Source organism: Callithrix jacchus, chromosome 3 (assembly GCF_049354715.1).
Source record: "Callithrix jacchus isolate 240 chromosome 3, calJac240_pri, whole genome shotgun sequence".
In the NCBI taxonomy this organism is placed as follows: domain Eukaryota; kingdom Metazoa; phylum Chordata; class Mammalia; order Primates; family Cebidae; genus Callithrix; species Callithrix jacchus.
The window spans coordinates 155,694,332-155,712,771 of NC_133504.1; the positions used below are offsets into that span (position 1 = coordinate 155,694,332).

Consider the following 18,440-nt stretch of genomic DNA (forward strand, 5'->3'; position numbering starts at 1 on the left):
AATAGAACACATACACTTTAAGGTGTTTTCATATCTTGTCTGAGTTGCTTCTGAGGCTGGACAGGTGCAGCACCCGCCTCCCCCAGGTCCTGCCTAAGCCTTTCCCTGAGCACCGGTCACTACACAAAGCTGCCAGGCACCCGGCCCCTCTGCAAGGGGGACTGGCTTTCATCTTCTTTCTTCCTGGTCCATCTCAGAGCAATTCCACTAGAGTGGTAATTACTGGGGAGCCAGAGCCTTCCCATCATACTGGCTCTCAGGTTCTTCAAGGTTTTCAGGCAAGTTCCAGAATTTTGGTACTGCTGAAAATTTCTTTTCTGCTTGCCAAAGTAGGAATAACCTATTATCACATTTTTGATGGTTTGCCGAAAAGATAAAACTATTTTGAGTTACCGAAGCACTAGAGCTACATTATAGGAAGCTTGAAAAATAAAAAAAAATTACCAAGTACAACGTTTACATCTAGTTATATTTCCTTTCATCTTTCCTAAAAGCATGTCTTTCTAGTTATAAACATAACAAACATAAAATTTCCTATCCCACTTTTCCTTTAAACATTGTATCAAATAAGAGCTTTTTCATGTTGCCATATAAAACTGGCTTTGTGGGTATTCTACCAACTTAACATACCATACCCATATCAATCCAGTCATCAAGTGTTAGACATCTAGTTACTTCCAAGTTTCTGTTATTATAAATGACAAGTCTAGGAGAGTATCTTATACATATGGCTTCCCTCATATTTTGGATAATTTCCTGAGGATACATTCCAAGAAATGCGATGACTGAGTCAAAGGGTATGAATATTTTACTGGCTTGGGATATGTAGCGCCAAATTCCCTCCCAAGAGCGAATAATCAATGTGCACTGCCACATGCTAATGTTCTGGACACAGTTTACCCTCGGGGCCGGGTACTGGCATTAAGAAATATCTTTCTGTTGATCTAGTAGGGTCAAGCATTATATGTTACAAGAGTTTAAATTACGCACAAAGCCAGATATCTTCCCAGAGACTTGTTTACTGGATGTCTCCTCTTCGGTGAATTGTCTGTGTATGTTCTTGGCTTATTTGCTATTGCAGACTCAGCATTTTTCTTCACAGTCACTGATTAATAAAGTCATGAACCCCGAATGGTTTGCAGAACTTGCCACAGAGCTTCCGCCTTCCTAACCCCTGGCCTCCAACCTGCTGGTCCCACTGTCATACCAAAGGCTGGAGAGTGGGAGCAGTCAGTCCGGTATCAAGGGGGCGCGCTGTCTGTAGTGAATTACAAAAATAATATTAAAACCCACTAAAAGTCCGTCTGCTTGTTATTACCACCACATGTGAGCGATTTTCAAGAATGCCAGTGGTAAACCACTTCTCCCCGCCATGCCACGCCCCACCCTCCTCAGATGGCACTAGCTTGTCCCTTTACAAAATGACTCATTTTCCATGGTGCAAACTGCCTAAGAAGTGACGGTTCCCCAACAGGCAGAAGATTTTGAGGTGTGTCTTCTGAACACAGGAAACCTGGTTTCTAACCTGCAGGCTCAACGGGAACAGGGATTCCTCTGTTCAAGGTGTTGCTCTCAGAGTTGCCCACAGCAGGGTTTCTCAGCTGTTTGTGTGCATGTGAATCTCCTGGGGATCTCGGTGAAATGCAGATTCTGATTCAGCAGTTCTGGGGTGGGGCTCCAGATGCTGTGTTTCTAACAAGCTCTGACATGATATGACAATGCTGGGCTGAGGCCGTGCTCTGAGTGGAGCCTAAAGGATGCTGAAAATAGGCTATTTTACCCTGCCTCCCAAAACCACCCTTCCTCTTCTTCCTTAAACTGAGCTGAGGCTTCACAGCCACACAGCACCCACTGTGACAAGAATACACCACCAACCTCCCTTTCCTTTGTTTCTAATTATTTCAAGTTACCCTTCTTCTTGGGTCAGAATACGTTTATGGTTTATTCAATGGACAGTTCCTTCAGTAAGTACACTGCCACAAAGGCTTCAGACGCCCTTGGTCTTCTGCCCTGGGCTCTGTCACCTTTAGAATTGCCCTCCCTGGCTGTTTCCAGCCTATCCACATTGAGCCAGAGTCCTGGCTCTGGACAGAGCTCCAGAGTCCTGTCCTTAGCCACCTTCTCTTCCATTTAGGATCCAGGCTGTGTCCCAGTTGCTCAGGCTGAGACTATCTATATAGGAAGGGCATTTAATGAAATGGAGCCACGGCTATCACAGAGGACCACCCAGATGCCCTCACCTCCTGCCCCAGCCCATCTGTACACAGGGTAGGATGCTCCATCATTTGCAATGGAAGCATCCCTTCTACTCTGAAGACCCCCAAGATTTGGGCCTGGGGATCCCTATGGCTGCAGAGGAATCATGCTGCACACCGAGTCTACTTTCTGTGTAGAATTTAAGACTACGGCACCCTCTGGAGGGGAGGGGGCGGTGGGAAAGCAGAAAGCCTGACAGAGAACACTCATATGTCAAGTTCAGATAGAAATACTGGAGAGAAAGAGGGCAGAGAGTTGCCTGGGGACAGATCTACTTTCTATAAGGACCATCGACAAAATAAAAGCCTGGGCCCCAAATAAAAATTTTTGTGCTCCCAATAACCCCCAAATGCTGAACACATCAGGTTCTGAGAATTGCTCTCTGTGCTCTCATTCCTGTCCCTTCTCACAGGCTGTGATCTTGTAGTTCAGGGATCAGCAAACCACCACCTGTGGACCAAACCCATCATGCTGTATATATTTTAAAATCAAGTTTTATTGCAACATGACCCACCATCCCCTTACATGCTGTTGTGGATTTTCTGTGCTGCAAAGGCCAAGGTTAGAAGCTGTTACCTTATGGCCTGTGAAGCCTAAAATATATCCTATCTGGCCTTCTTCAGAAAATGTCTGCCAGCCTATCTTAGGTCATCTTTTAGGTCCAGCTGGACTCAAAGACCTCAGCTCTAAACTCATAGCCCTGGCTTCCACAGGCCCTGCCTTTTCTACAAGTGGCTGGGCATATTACTGTCTGCTCAGCTTCATCTATAAAAATAGGGATTATAATACCCTTGTCTCAGAGTTATTAAGAAGTCAGTGGAGGCCGGGCACGGTGGTTCATGCCTGTAATCCCAGTACTATGGGAGGCCAAGGTGAGCAGATCACAAGACCAGCCTGGCCAACATGATGAAATCCTGTCTCCACTGAAAATACAAAAATTGGCTGACCGTGGTGGTGCACACCTGTAATCCCAGCTACTTGGGAAGCTGAGGCACGAGAATGCTTGAGCCCAGGCGACAGAGGTTGCAGTGAGCTGAGATCACATCCTGTACTCCAATCTGGGCAGCAGAGCTGGACTCAGTCTCAAAAATTAAAAAAAAAAAAAAGTCAGTGGAACAACGAATGGCAACTTCCAAATAGCCAAATAGTGGCCTGAAATAATCCAGGTACACACACAGCTGTTCTCTTCTCATGCTGTGTCCATTTCCACTCTTCCAGCACTGAAAGAACATCTGATGTATCCTAAGTATACTCAGTAAGTTTTATTTTTTGTTTTTTTTTTTATACAGAAAATAGGAGAAAATGGGATTTTTTTCTGGTGCTCAATATTCAGGAGGTAAACAATATCAGCTGGGATGGCCTGGGGCTGGAAGCAAGGTGACATGCTGGGCACTGGAAACAGCTCTCAGTCTAGGCAACCAAGGCTCTCGGGGTCTGCACTAGTAGCTATAAAACTAAGTACATGCAATGAAAGCTATAAGAAGGGAATGTATGAAAGAATGAATGAAAATGCCAGAAATCCAAGAATGGGAAGTCAGCCTAATACTGACTTCACTCTTTTGATGTGAAACTCCAAATTAAATGACCTCCAGAGGCGCTCGGCAGTGTAGGAGACCTGTGAAAGCATTCTGAGGTGAGAGAGACTTGAGTTTGAATCCTTTCCTTTCTACTTTGCAGCAGAGAGAGCATGGGTCAGTTAGTGAATCATTTTATAGTCTCTCAAAAGTGCAGCCATGATGGAATGGGATCATGTGTATATCTAGATGACCACCCAAACTGGCAAAGAGCAAGGCCCCAACAAGCCAAAGCTATCCACATCAAGAAGAATGTGCCAGGGAAGGAAAGGAGATGGAGAGGCCATCACTTAAAGATGCATGCACAATGGAAAAAACTGCTCTTTCATAAGGGCATATGCAATGTGCAAAAGGAAATCCAAAGTTAACAACTGGTATGAAACCTTCTCTTTTTTTGCAGGCCAGACCTGCATCTTTTTCTGTGCCGAACACTGAAGGAGCGGCAGCAAATGAAAATCACAAACACTGCATTTGGATGCAATCCACTGGAATCATGGATTCTGTTAGGACTATCAGAAATCTCCAGAGTAGGGATTTTTCAAAAATAGCTTTATTTTACCATTTGTTTTTGCCCAATTGCTCTATGTTTTCATTATACAGTTGTGTGTTGCATTACAACATTTTGGTCAATGGCGGACTGCATATATAATGGTAGTCCCACGAGATTATACTACCATGTTTTCATTGTACCTTTTCTATGTTTAGTTATGTTTAGATACACAAATAGTTCCTCTTGTGTTACAATTACTGACAGTGTTCAGTACAGTCACATGTACAGATTTGTAGGGCCTAGGAACAACTTGCCTGGGTGTGTAGTAGGCTATACCACTTGGGTTTAAGTATACTTTATGATGTTTGCACAATGAAGAAATCACCTAATGATGCATTTTTCAGAACTTACGCTATTGTTAAGCGGCACACAACCATCTGGAGCGGGTTCTAGGCATACAAGAGGCCTGACTGCTGATTCTGCAGTGACTCAATTATGATGAAATCCCTCCCAGTGCTTTCGTAGCTACCCGGCCTCTGGACACTTCCAATGGTGCCCCTTTCTCTGCTAAGCAGTGTAGTTCTCCATTGTCAGCAACCATTACTGGAGGGTTCTTCCTTATACCATACAGGATGAAAATCTGCTCCCATGACCAGCCCAGGGCATTTTCACCATCTAGTCTAGCTGTAATTCCTAGTAAAACTCACCTTCCAGTCTTTTAACATGTCAGAGGGTAATGGTTCTACTGTATACTGAAACCAGAGGTACTGAAGCCACAGATATTGAACTGAATTCAGAAAAAAAAAAAATCACAAAACAAATTCATCGACTATATGTTCCCTATCATAACTTTGTTATCAAATAATTATTTTGAGAAAATTCCAATTAATACCATTCAACACACAACAAAAAAATCAAAGCACTCAATGTATAAAACCCGACGTTGCATAAGTATATTTATTTCAGAAGAACAAGCTACTAGAGCTGAAGTCTCTTAAATGAGAGAAACCACAGATAACTTGTGCTAGTTTTTAGACCTAACCATTACCACCATGTTTCCTAGGTGGCATTTTGCCATGACACTCACAAAACACACACTCACAAGACACACACTCACGATCATTCCACACATATACCTCCTCCATGCCAGGCATCGTGCAGAATGCTGTTCAGAATACAAAGTGGAAACAGTTCCTGCTCAAGAGAGATTTATGTTTCTACATGTCAAGGATGGCTTCAGCATTTGCAAGGTTTGGACTGACTCATACCTGATTGATGGTCTTTTCCATCTGTACCAAGCCCAGGTTGGGTAGCGTGTTTTTTATAAAGTCAACTATGGTTTCTAGGTTTTCATGCTGCAGAATCAAGGGCTTATGGCTTCCCAACAGACTTAAAGCCACTTTAAATATGACCTCTGTTCCCTGAAGAAAAATCATATCTGAGAAAACAGAAAAATGCAGAAAGTTAAACCAGACCAGTTTCTCACGCAATACCATTCCACTGCCTCTTCCACACATCACAGAGGAGGAGGGTGGGAGACATAACCCCAAACTGCAAACTTTATTTCATTTTTGGAGCCTGATAGCTCAGATAGTGTTGTCAAGACAGTATTGCAAATAAAAGTACATAAACATTAAAAATAATGTTTTACTCTGAAAATAAAATTCAAATATGCTTCAAAAGTTAAACTGGGAAAAGGAGAAAGTTTTTATTAGTCTATTTTTCTGGGAATGCTCCTGGGTTTTAAAGGAGATACTAAAACGTTTTTATGGGACAAGCTAAAAGATTTTTATAGATAAGGCATCAGAAATTAAGATAGAGTAAGTGAAAAAGTGTCTCTGTTTCCTGTATTTGGAAATAAGAAATAGAATTCAAAGATCTTTAAAAACTGTAAAACAGCTATACCAATGCAAAAGTACATTATTAAATATGTTTACTGATTTTTAACATGATAATGGAATAAAGTACATTTTTCCCTCTGAAGAGTGCAAAGAACTTTGTCAAAGTTACTCTCTAGTTCTGGCCACATTTTGTTGTTAGAGTGGCTGGTGAATGGATGCAATTCTTATACAGACTGCAGAGTCAGAGGGAGGGCACTGGCCAGGACAGCCAGCTGAGCAGCAAGCCCAGCCCTGTCTCCTCTTCCTTGTAGAGTTGAAGCTGCTGGGGAAAAAAAGAGTCAAATGTCCTGGGGTTAAAGCAGAGCCACAATAACTATTGGGTGACTCAATTGAGGTAGGTTACCTAATAACTAGAATAATAATATTAGAAAAAACAATTTTAAAAATCAGAGTAGAAATATCATTAGAGGCAAGTATCAGTATTTCTTTTCACTCTTTTGGCTGAAAGATAACGGAAGAAGTTGTAAATTTCATCAAATCAAGGAAAGCAAAAGCAGGTGAGAGGGAGACTCTTCCACAGGAAGCCTCTCTCTAGATGGTTAATATGATAACATTTAAAAGCCGAGAGAAACAGAAAAGCAAAGGCTGGAGGCTGCTGTGCAAATGGGAAACTGAATCCCTGTAGTTTCTGAACAAAGCAGTGAGAAATGACAGTGAGGGGACTGCTGGCTGGGACAGACCTCAACATCCTCTTTGACCACCACAAAACCCTTAATTAACCATGTGAGCTGAGCTGGGTGCAGCCCTAAGCCATCCCAGCAATGAGATCAGCCTGCTTCTCCCACCCAGCTCAGGGCCCACACTCTTTCCACAAACATCACAACTGCTGATGGCTCAGTGTGGCCCCAGGAAAGTAGGAAAGATTAATCCTTCACTTCCTTCTCAGGTCTGGTTTTTGAGGCTGGGAGAATATACTAGAGAACTAACTGTGTCTTTGAAATATGAGCTTTTTAGGGGAAGTGTTACATATACTAAGGCAGGCCAATTGAATAATGTTGCTCTGAAATACCTGGTTTATAAAATATACAGTCTGCCCCTATAAATTCCCCACTACAGAAAAGACAAAAGATCTAAAATAATACTATAACAAAGATGTATTTTTAAACTGAAATGACATATCCAAAAACAAAACTCTAAATTTGAAGTTTCAGTGGTTTAGATGGTAAGACTTCCTAGACACATTTCAATATATGAACATTTATAGTTGAACAAAAATTGAGGACATCTTATAGAATAAAATATAAGACCTTTTTTTGCAGGGATCCTGGGGAAAGGCTTTCCCTACCACACCCATGATTTTCTCTAGCTTCTTCTCTTTACTCTCTGAGGGACAAGTGCCTTAAGTTAGGTACAGTACCACATCTAAGCTAATGAAAATAAATAATTATTGGGAAACTTTTGTGAGCACAACCAAATAGACAAGCCACATCAATAGTCTCTTTAGGTTAACAGCAGATCTTCTGAGTTTTATTAGGATCTTGGTTTTTACAATAAATCAACTTAGTAAGTGCTTCCTATGATTCCAAACTGAGATTTTCCTGGAAAGAAAAGGAAATTTGGAGGGGAGGGGGTGTGTATGTGTTTTAAAGTCTCTTTATTGATATGTTAAAAAATTAAGACACAGCCCCGGGCATGTTTATTTTATTGGATCTGCTTGTATTTAATGCAGTTAAAAAACAAACTTTCTTTCCTACTGCTATTCACAACATCTTAAGAGAATTCTGCTGAGAAGTGTCCTCTGCTTTAACTTAATGAGCATCCACTGAGCATCTAATACACGCCAGGCACCGTATTAGGCACTGGAGATTAAGCCATGAGCAAAGGACAACAAACACGCTGCAGAGACACCAAGGAGTTCTGGCTTGGTAGAGTCATGCCCAGGGTTACGAGAACAAAGAGGAGAGAAAAAGCCTACAAGAAGGTGACTGCATGAAGAACCAATGAAAACTTTCTAGGTCAGAACTCAGGAATTAATACTCTGAATAAAAGGAAAAGACTGATGTTTGTAATCCCAGCACTTTGGGAGGCCGAGGTGGGTGGATCATGAGGTCAAGAGATCAAGACCATCCTGGCCAACATGGTGAAACCCCATGTCTACTAAAAATACAAAAATTAGGTGAGTGCAGTGGCATGTGCCTGTAGTCCCAGCTACTTGGGAAGCTGAGGCAGGAGAATTGCTTGAACCCAGGAGGCAGAGGTTGCAGTGAGCTGAGATCGCACCACTGCACTCCAGCCTGGTGACAGAGCACTGTCTCAAAAAGAAGAAAAAAAAAAGGAGAAGAGGGTGTCAATAGACAGAAGTGTGCAGGAGCCTGAAAAACAGTCTGGCTGGCAAGGCAGGGGCTCTGGTTGTGCAGGGCAGAAGGGGGGCAAACAGACAGGCAAGTCCAGATCAGCGGGGCCTCTGCCCACACCAAGCAATTCTAACTTCCCCCAGAGCACCACAGGAATCGCTGAAGGCTTTTTGTTCCTTTTCTCAGTATGTCAGTGGGTTGGTAAGGAGGTGACGTTAATGAGATGCAGGTTATGGGTATGATCCCTGTAAGGGCTAGTTAGCGTCAGATAGAGAAAAACCACCTTTGGAGACCACGCTGACTGATTCATGCCAGGGACTCCCAAATACCTGCTGCCAGAGATTCTCCATTCACCACCACTCCTCCCATTCAAAGCGCCCATCCCTCCAAGGCCTGAGAAACCTCAGCCCCAGAAGCTTCTGTGAGACAGGGGAGGTCTTAAATCGGGAGATGATTTGGGTGCACGATGCAGGAATGTGCTTGAACAGTTGAAGGAAGGACCGCGGGAAGCTCTGCTTGGGAGAAAGGGCCTCCTAAAGTTTCTGATGACACTTGGGGGCAACACTGACATCCTTTAGAGAATGTGTACTTTTTTCTGGCTTTGGAAATTTAAAAAATTACATCTAATTTTAAAATAATAGTGAGGGAAAATGTTTCCTATAAACCCACTGCCCCAAACCAATTATTTGGAAGAATGTCTTCCAATATTCTTATACATTTACATCTGGAATTTTTTTTTTTTTTAAGCAGTAACTCCTCTTGGAAAAGTGACCCAATGTCCTGCATTTGAAAACTGCCCTAGGAAAAAGTGAACAGCCAGAGGCACCCTGTGCAGTGCAGCAGAGTAGCCTAGCTCACAACACTGTAGTCCAAGTCCTTTTGGTGGGACTTTCCTCCTGCCTCTTCCTTCTCTCCTCTCCTTTTAGCTACCTAGAAACAGGCAAGAGGCTTCATTGGGCAGGAAATAGAGAGGAATCTTGAATTCAGCTGACTCTACTACTCGGCACTGTATTCGCAGAGAACAACATCAAGGAACTTCTTTTCCTTGAGGCCATTTCAGCAGTCCTCTTATTGTGTTACTGTGTATTGAAACTCGATTTGAAAATAAACTCCTCATGATCTCAAAGTGCGATCTTCCTCTGTGAGCTTAGGCTGCATCTCTTTCCCAGCCACCTTTGTCTTCGTCAAGGCTGAGGCTTCTCAACTTTCTCCTGGAAGGCTGCGGCCCTCCGGTTGTGGCTCCCCCACGTTCTAGGAGTAACATAAGTGGGAGGATGAAGGCTGATGACAGTGCTGTGCAGAACAACAGCACAGACACACCGAACACACACTCATCATCACCGTGCATCATGTTACCTGAGTAGCTGGACATTTTCCTGGCCACAGAAACAATTGTGTTTTCATCCTAAAGCCTCTCTGAAGCCTTTGCTATACTGTAGGTGGCTTCTGTGTTTTTTTTTTGTCAAACCCTTAGTTTTTGTTTGTTTGTTTGGTTTTGGGATTTTTTGAGACAAAGTCTCGCACTGTCACCCAGGCTGGAATGCAGTGGTGTGATCTTGGCTCACTGCAACCACCACCTCCCAGGTTCAAGCAGTTCTCCTGCCTCAGCCTCCTGAGTAGCTGGGACTACAGGTGTGTGCCACCATGCCTGGCCAATTTTTGTATTTTTAGTAGAGACAGGGTTTCACCATGTTGGTCAGGCTGGTCTTTAATTCCTGACCTTGTGATCCACCTGCCTTGTCCTCCCAAAGTGCTGGGATTACAGGCGTGAGCCATCACACGTGGCCGAAACTCTTTGTTTTTATACTCCACGTCCTCCCTCATCTATTTGGCAGCACATCCTATAGAAAAACATCAGGGGCCGAACACTGCAGCCTCCTCCTCCATCAGGAGCAAGCCAGGTCCTGTCTTTTAAGATTTTTCCCCCCAAAGGCAGATGTGATGAGAAAGTGAACAGAGCAAGCGTCTCTCCCAGGGCCCTGCTGCACTCCAACTAGAAAAATACAGGAAGGGGCTCCTGACATTACATGACACCAGGCAGAAGGACTGCCATTCAGCAAGGGGTGATGACAGTGTGAAGGTTCAGGCGCACACATCCCTGGCAGCTGCCCCTCCAAGTGACAGATACATACTTGATGCCAGGTAACTTACCTCACATATGAGCTATGCTGGTACAAACTGAAATATGTAAAAAAAAAAAAATATATATATATATATATATATATAAAATATATATGATATAACTATAATTTATAAATATATATTTTTATGTTTATATATATTTAAGATATATATAATATATATCTTAAATATATATATATTAGTGAACCGTCAACAAAGGTCTATGTGTTTTTAGAGTTTATTTAGACTTAAAGGCTTATAATGAAATGGGCCTTGGGCCAAAAAAAGACTGTAGTGCCTGAATGGCAGGCTTTGAAATAAAAAGCTAAGCTATCTGCATCATGGAACAAAACATACACCATTCTCTAAGTCACCAATGCTAAAAATAGACATGGTTTGTAAAAACCTATCTTTTCTGTTTGTAAGTCTTGAAAGATGAGATGGACTGTGCAAAGAAAAAGAAAAAAAAAGTAAAAGCAGTTTTTGCAAAGTGACATCACAACCCAGTGCAGCCTTGAGATCCCACTTCCTGCCTCTAATCCCAGGAGCCCTTGGCCAGCTGGACAACCCACTTAGTACAGCAGGAGTCTGTGGGATCCAGGAATTATGTAGACACTGGAATCTTTATCCATAATGTTTATGAGACTCCTAGTCTCACCACTGCCTACAAAATCTACAGAAAAATATCCTACCTCTACAGGCTGTGGCTTTATTTATGAAGTCATTAGAGTGAGCTTCAGAGAGCTTCGAATTACTCTGCAACAGAGGGCTGTCATTTCCAAAGTGGAGTTTGCTTGTTTTTTAATGTCTTTTTGCTCATTTATGAATCGAAGGAAACATTTCTCTTCCAGAGCCCCAGAACTTTCTGCAAGCAGCAGCTCCAGTGCCTGCGGCCCCAGGGAAGGGATGACTCAGTGATGACCCCTCAGCACCCTCGTCTGTGGTCAGCCCTGTTGCCTTGGGAGAATTTTCTTCACAAACCAAGTAATTTAATGCTTGAGCTGTTTATAAACCATTAACACACAGCACTTCCTCCTCCCCATTTCCATCCTCACTTCTCTTCATGACCCTGTATGAAAATCATAGCTAAAATCTGGAGAAAATGTAAGGAAGGTGGACTAATCATTTTCTTTTAATTTCCAGGGTTAGAAAAGTCAAAAACAGAGAACTTATTGGCAGGAGAGCTTAAAGCCTGGAGCTTGAGATTTTAGTTTATGTAACTCTTTTGTTAGTAAACTAAGCACACCATTTTGAGACTTAGAGTTATCTTTTTTTTTTTTTTTAAACTATGGTATAAACCTTCATGAAATCTCACTAAAGATGTTTGACCAGGAGATAGCTTTTTGTACCTATTTTAATTTAGTGGTTTTATATTTTTAGGGACAGAAAATAAGGAACATGAATTCTTCCAGTAAGAAGCAAAATGGGAAATAATAAAAATCTAGTATTTGGGGGAAAGGAAAAGAGAGAAGAAGAGTAAATGCTCAATTATATTAAAAAGCAAATTTTAGGGTTTCTAGAATTTGGATATTTAAGATGTTTACCCAGAGCATTCTTGAAGTAGTACATTCAGTGTCTTTAAATATTTCCCTTAAGATGCTCTCTAACCCTAAAAACAAATTTTTTAAAGATCACATGTTTTTAAGCTGTCAAGTGATGCTTAAAAACATGCTTGATCTGTAATAACTATCATTTTTTTTAGTAACCTCCTCCTTTACAATAAAAAAAAGAACCTGAGTTGTCAAAAATATCACTTTTATTCTGAAGTAGGGAAAACAAATTGTGCGTGAACTGACCGTGCTGACCACTTTCCACTTGGTTCCCAATGTGCACGTGGACGGCCCTATCCCTGTATCCCAAGGCAGGTTGAAGGCTTTGTGTACGAACACCCACCTAACTTTCACAACGTTCTCAAAACGTCAATCGGGAATATCAAGGCAGGTCTTACACATGAACCACCCAAGGTAAACAGCAGTAGCACAGGAGTAGCAGCAGCTGAGACACGGCACGAGGGCAGGAGGCCTTCAAGGGTATCAAGGCTGAGGGGAGAGGGTGCACCATTCACAAAGAGTGTCACTTGAGGTCCTGACACTGGTCTCCAAGAGAGTGACTTGGGAGAAAATGTAGAGCCAAGGGCAGGAGGAGGTGCCAAGGGAATCTAGAAAGGGCAGTAGCCCAGAGGCCCACGGTCAGCATTGGTCAGCACTCACAACCCAGAGCGGCTGAGGAAGGCGATTCATCAGAAACACACACCTGCGGCTCCAAATATCTGCTCTAGGGAGGGCATCCTGGTGAGGGAGTCAGTTCTACATCCCACAAGATGAAGGATCGAGGGAAGCCCCGCGATTATCAGAACTCCAGTCACAAAACCCACCCCTGACTAATCTTACACTATCTGTTCTGCTAAGAGCTGTGGGTATAAAAATAAGAATCACAATGGAGAGACAGGAAACGCTTCTCCTCTAACAAGAGAAGGCTGGTTCTTTACTAATGCTCACCAAAGACTCTGGCTACGAATCCCAGTGGGAACTGTGAGGCAAACACGGTGAGGAACCAGGGTGCGGCATAGAGGCTGGGGCCGATCTCGTGCTCCTCCAGGTGATTGTAGAGGTCTCTGTGGTAATCGTGAAGCAGCCTCGAGAGCTGGTACATCTGGATCTGTGGGAAGACGGCCACAGGGGCTGAGAATTAGGGATCTGCCACAGCGAGAAAGTTATGCCTACTGCTTAGAGGGTGGGCATAAGAGAAGACTCACTAGAACTTTAAACATTCTATCTGGCTTGTGATCCATTGACCTCAGCTACCAATTCCTCCAACAAGTACTTCCCGAGTGCCCGCTGCTGCCAGGCACTGGCTGGGTGTAGGCCCAGGACGCTAACGCTGGGACTTCTACCACGTCCTTTTCATTGTTCCCTGGTATGCCTTGGTTAAGAAGATCGAAACATCTGTCTTGTGCAAACATTTCATAAATTCTCTTACAAATACAAAAACTCAAGCCTGGAGGAATTAGGAATAAGAAGCCAGTCTCTCTATTAAGACTGAATTAGGGACATCTTATGATTCCATAGAAGTGCACTATACTTGTTTACTTAGGAAATTCCCTCTGGATCCCTGAAATTACTTGTCAATAGGTTTGTCAATAGGCAGGATAAGCATAATTTCTTTTGGTGTATAACATATGGAATATCCAGATCCCTCGCAAGTTGAAACAAGAAGACAAGTGTACATCTTATGAAAAAAAAAAAAAACAACTTTCTCCAACTAAAGTGGAACTCAAACTTCAGAGAATGGCATGGAAGCTCAAACCAGTTCCTAGTAGTGCCACCAAGCATTCCAGGCCTCAAAGAGGCCTGAGAGCCAGCCCAGATCTGAGCAGTCTTATGGCCTGAGCCTCAAGAAGAAATAGTGACCTACAGAGGGTCAGAATCCTGCTGAGATGCACCAAGTTGGATATGTGCTGTCCAAACTAAGAGAAAGAAAACAACCATTTTCAGAGGCAAAGACAATATAATCCCATAAGCACCAGCTCTGGCTCTCCAGTATGGAAGACAGTCTAATCAACCAAAGCCACCGGCCCCAAAAGAGTTGGGTGTTACATAAATTACAGAAAACTTGAACATTCCACTGCCTGGTGGCAGTTGTCCTTAAAGTTAATACCAGGAATGTAGGAAGACCCTCAGAGTACATGGGGAAAGTGTTATGTGGTCAAAATCTTTCAGTGCATGAGCTGACTTCCTTCTGTGATATTTGTGTTCATGTGGTCCGTGTGCACAGGTCAAGAGGAAAGATTTTGAATCACATAATGCGGTGCTCTCAAAGTCAGTTCTTGGCTCTAATGTACCCCCTCCTCCCTCCCAGGATACTTTCTAAGGCTCTGAAGGCCTAGTATCTTACTGGTAAATGAACATATCAACACGTACTGCAGCATTTGAAACAATTAGGAATATTCCTGAAGCAGCATCCAGAGTCTTCCCTCTGAAAGGCAGCAAGGGCAGCACGTGGTATCGGAATATGCTGCTGTGTTTGGTTTTCTCTGACAGAATTGTTCATTCAACAAATACTTACGGGGTGCCTACTTCAACCCAGGCACTGTTTCGAAAACTAGTGACTTGGCACCAAGACCAGTAAGATCCTCTCCCTCTCCTGAAGTTCACAAGCTATGAAAACTCAGAAAATAAACAGGTAAATGATTGTGGGAACAAAGAAAATCATTTCTGGCAGTGGCTGTGTTGTACAAAAGAAATGAGCCAGGATGGGGGTCTGTGACGGATCCCAGATGGCTGGGCGAAAACCTGCTCTAAAAACCACCGACTGGATAGCTTTTGGGGAGATCATACCCCAGAACCAAAAGGCATTGCTAATTCCTTCAAATCCTGGCTGCTTTACCTGAGAATCTACCACCTATCGACTGGGCTTACTACAAGGCCAGTGTGGCCAAGGCCGGCTTGGTGGATGACTTTGGAAGGAAGCTGAATGCCCTGAAGTTTCCTGTACCAGAGGATCAATATAGTGCCCAGGTGGATGCTGCAGAAAAAGATGTGAATTCTTGTGCTGAGTGGGTGTCTCTCTCAAAGGCCAGGATTGCAGAATACGAGAAACAGATGGAGAAGATGAAGAAGTGAATTCCATTTGAACAGATGACCATTGAGGACCTGAACGAAGCTTTCCCAGAAACCAAATTGGACAAGCAAACTATCCCTATTGTCCTCACCAACTAATGGAGAATTTATAAAACTGAGTCCAGGAGGCAGCTCTGGCCCTTATATTACACATTCTAGACATTAAAAATAAAAATTATACAGTTAAAAAAAATGAGCCAGGATAACGTGATGCAGTGTGCCCTGGCTGGAAGCAGGGATCACAGCATCAGGGTGGGCAGGATGAGCCTCTCCCAGGATGTGATATTTGAGCTGAACCTGAGATGATGAGGGTGGGGGTGAGGCAGAGGAAGAGCAGATGCAGAGGCTGGGAGGTAGGAGTGACATCATCTGATGGTTGATAGGGGCAAAAGGAAAGGCCCTAGAGTCAGAGGGGCCTGGGTTTCCATTCCAGCTCTGACACTGGCTAGCTGTGGGACTGGGCCCAATTAGTAATCTTTGGAGCCTCAGTTTTCCCATCTACAAATTGAGCTGATAAACAGTGTCTTCCTATTATGTGATTACAGAGGGAAGTGCAGATGACACGCTTGGAATAATACCTAGCACAGAGTCCTTTATCAGCATTACAACATTACACTGTTACCTGATGCTGAAAGAGCTCTGCAGCATACCTGGAGAGGGGTAAGAAATATCCTTAGCATTTTGTTGTATTAAAGACATAAGGAATGCTCTATACCTGTAAAATAATCATGTCTGGCCGATACTGCTTCCGCAGCCCCATGTCAAACATCAGAAACTTGAGCATTTTAAACGCCTCTTCTTCACTCATATGAAGAAGCAAAATGCCTGCGACAAAGCTGAGACCTTGGCAATATCCTACTTCCTGGTCTAGAAGTGAGTAGGCCTTCAAAATGTTGTAAAGCGACAGCTGTCCTGCTCCAAGCTGGGCAGAGAAGTACGGGTGTGTAGGAAAGGTTCGCCCTGTGAAAAGAATACGTATTAGTCATAATAATAAAAACCCAAAAAGAAAGCCTATTGAAGCAAAAATCCAATGTGCTTCAGATTAAGCAGCAAAATCTTTAGAAACTGGATCATAATATCAATCAGTGTTTGCCACCTCCTCTGCAGACAGTCAACCAGTTGTTCCTGGAATAACATTTTCAATTAAAAATCAGCGATGACTCATGGTTTATTTACGTATTTATTTTTTGGTGGAGGTACAGGTGAAATTAGAACTACCTTCAGTCTTGGAAATAACTGAACTTCAAACTAAAAAAAAAAAAGAACTGTTGGCTGGGCACTACTCACCGTGGCTCATGTCTGTAATCCTAGCACTTTGGGAGGCCGGGGCGAGTGGATCACCTGAGGTCAGGAGTTCGAGACCATCCTGCCCAACATGGCGAAACCCCATCACTACTAAAGATACAATAAATTAGCTGGGAATGGTGGCAGACACCTGTAATCCCAGCTACTCGGGAGGCTGAGTTAGGAGAATCACTTGAACACGGGAGGTGGAGGTTGCAGTGAGCTGAGATTGCACCACTGCACTCCAGCCTGGGCAACAAAAAGCAAAACTCCATCTCAAGAAAACTGTTAATCCTCTGGATAAAACCTCTTTGCTCAAGAGGAAAACACACAGCTCTTCTTCTCCACCCCGCACCCGGCACCCACCCTGATCCCAGCAGCATCTAAATGCAACTAAAAGGCCTCGCCTTGCTACAAACACTCCCTGGATCTGTTTTTCCCAGACTCACATATTATGCCTGCAAATGCTGCACACCACACGCAGATCTCTGCACTTTCAGACCATAGGCAGTGTTTTGCAACAGCCTGAGGAGCAGCAGGTGTTTTCTTTTACACAAAAGTTACCTTCCAAAAAGAGTTAAAAAAAAAAAAGCTCTCAACATCCTGATTATTTTCACAAAAAGCTGGTATTCAAATATGGCTTAAAAGACTTCTTTTGTCCAGGAGGCTTTTGTGGCTGATACTTGTCAAGTTCCTCTTCCCCCTCCTCTGGAACGTGACTGATGGGAGTGCCTGTTTCCAGGGAGCAGAGAAGTACTTGAACCGATTAAGAGAAGACACGTCTGGAGCCAGGCAGCTGCAGCCAGGGCCAAGCTTGGACCCAGGTGAGAATTGTGAACCTGCTTGGATCAGCCACGGTCAGAGGTGCACCTAGGCCACATATTAATTGTTCATTGCAATCATTGGTCTCAGCACAGAGAGGAATATACATTCATGGGCTCTTCCTTGGCTTCCTGAGAAAGACTTTATAAATCAGTCCAGACGTGTTTATCTGAAGTTGATTCAAGAGGAAGGCAACAGTCTCCTAATTATCATCCTGATTTCTCATTCTGTATTCACTTCTTGCATCCTCTACCTGTTTCCCAACAAATCTTCCCCAGATATACCCTGCACAAGTCACCTTGCTGCTAGGAAGCAATCAATAGCTCTCCAGTGCTCAAAGAACAAATTCACTCTGTTAACCTGGAGCTCCGTGCACTCACCTCCCCACCCACCTTCCCAGCTTTATCTTCTACTCTGGGGCCTAGCCCAGGCACTAGAAGCAGGGGCTCCTGGGTCTCTGACTCCTCTGGTGGGTGTGTGGGTGTGTGTGTGTGTGTGTGTGTGTGTGTGTGTGTCTTTGTGTATGCAAGTAAAGCAATTAGTAGCAGCATGTGGAACTGAACTGGAATGTGACCCCCATGCAGGATTTAACAGTTTCTAGCAGCTACTTTAGAAAGTAACAGGTGAAGTTAATTTTAATTAGATATTTTGTTTAATCCAACACATACAAAATATTATCACTTCAGCATTAATCAACATAAAAATACTAAGACATTATATATTCTTTTTTCATGCCAGGTCTTTGAAATCCAGTGTATTTTTTATACTGATAGCACATCTCAGTTTGGAGTAGCCGCATCTCAAGGGCTCAACAGCCACATGTGGCTTCTGTACTTGGCAACACCAGTGTATGGATTTCCTCATAGTCTCAAATATATCCACAATCTCTTTCATTCCATTCCCCTTGCAGGCTCAGCTTCCAAGAAAATCGAGGGCTTCCCCACCTCTGCATTTTTGCTGATGCTCCTATCCCATCCCAAATGCACCCCCGCTCTAGTATCAAATAGGTGCCGGTAGCAGAATATGCAGGAGTCATGTGGCATAGAGAAACACAGGGAAAGTTCAGTTATTTTGAATTT

At 43.2% G+C, this 18,440-nt stretch overlaps 1 protein-coding gene across 9 annotated transcripts in view; it reads right to left on the reverse strand.

The window, feature by feature from the left end:
- The window catches only part of TBC1D1 (TBC1 domain family member 1), a 234,596-nt gene that overhangs the window by 9,158 nt on the left and 206,998 nt on the right, over positions 1-18,440 (reverse strand). For all 9 annotated transcript variants that reach the window (XM_035293897.3, XM_035293899.3, XM_035293898.3 and 6 more), the window contains 3 exons: positions 15,971-16,215; positions 13,135-13,294; positions 5,589-5,758 (listed from right to left, as the gene is read on the reverse strand). In XM_035293897.3, the coding sequence (XP_035149788.1) occupies positions 5,589-5,758; positions 13,135-13,294; positions 15,971-16,215 (575 nt within the window). The remainder of the gene's footprint in view (positions 1-5,588; positions 5,759-13,134; positions 13,295-15,970; positions 16,216-18,440) is intronic.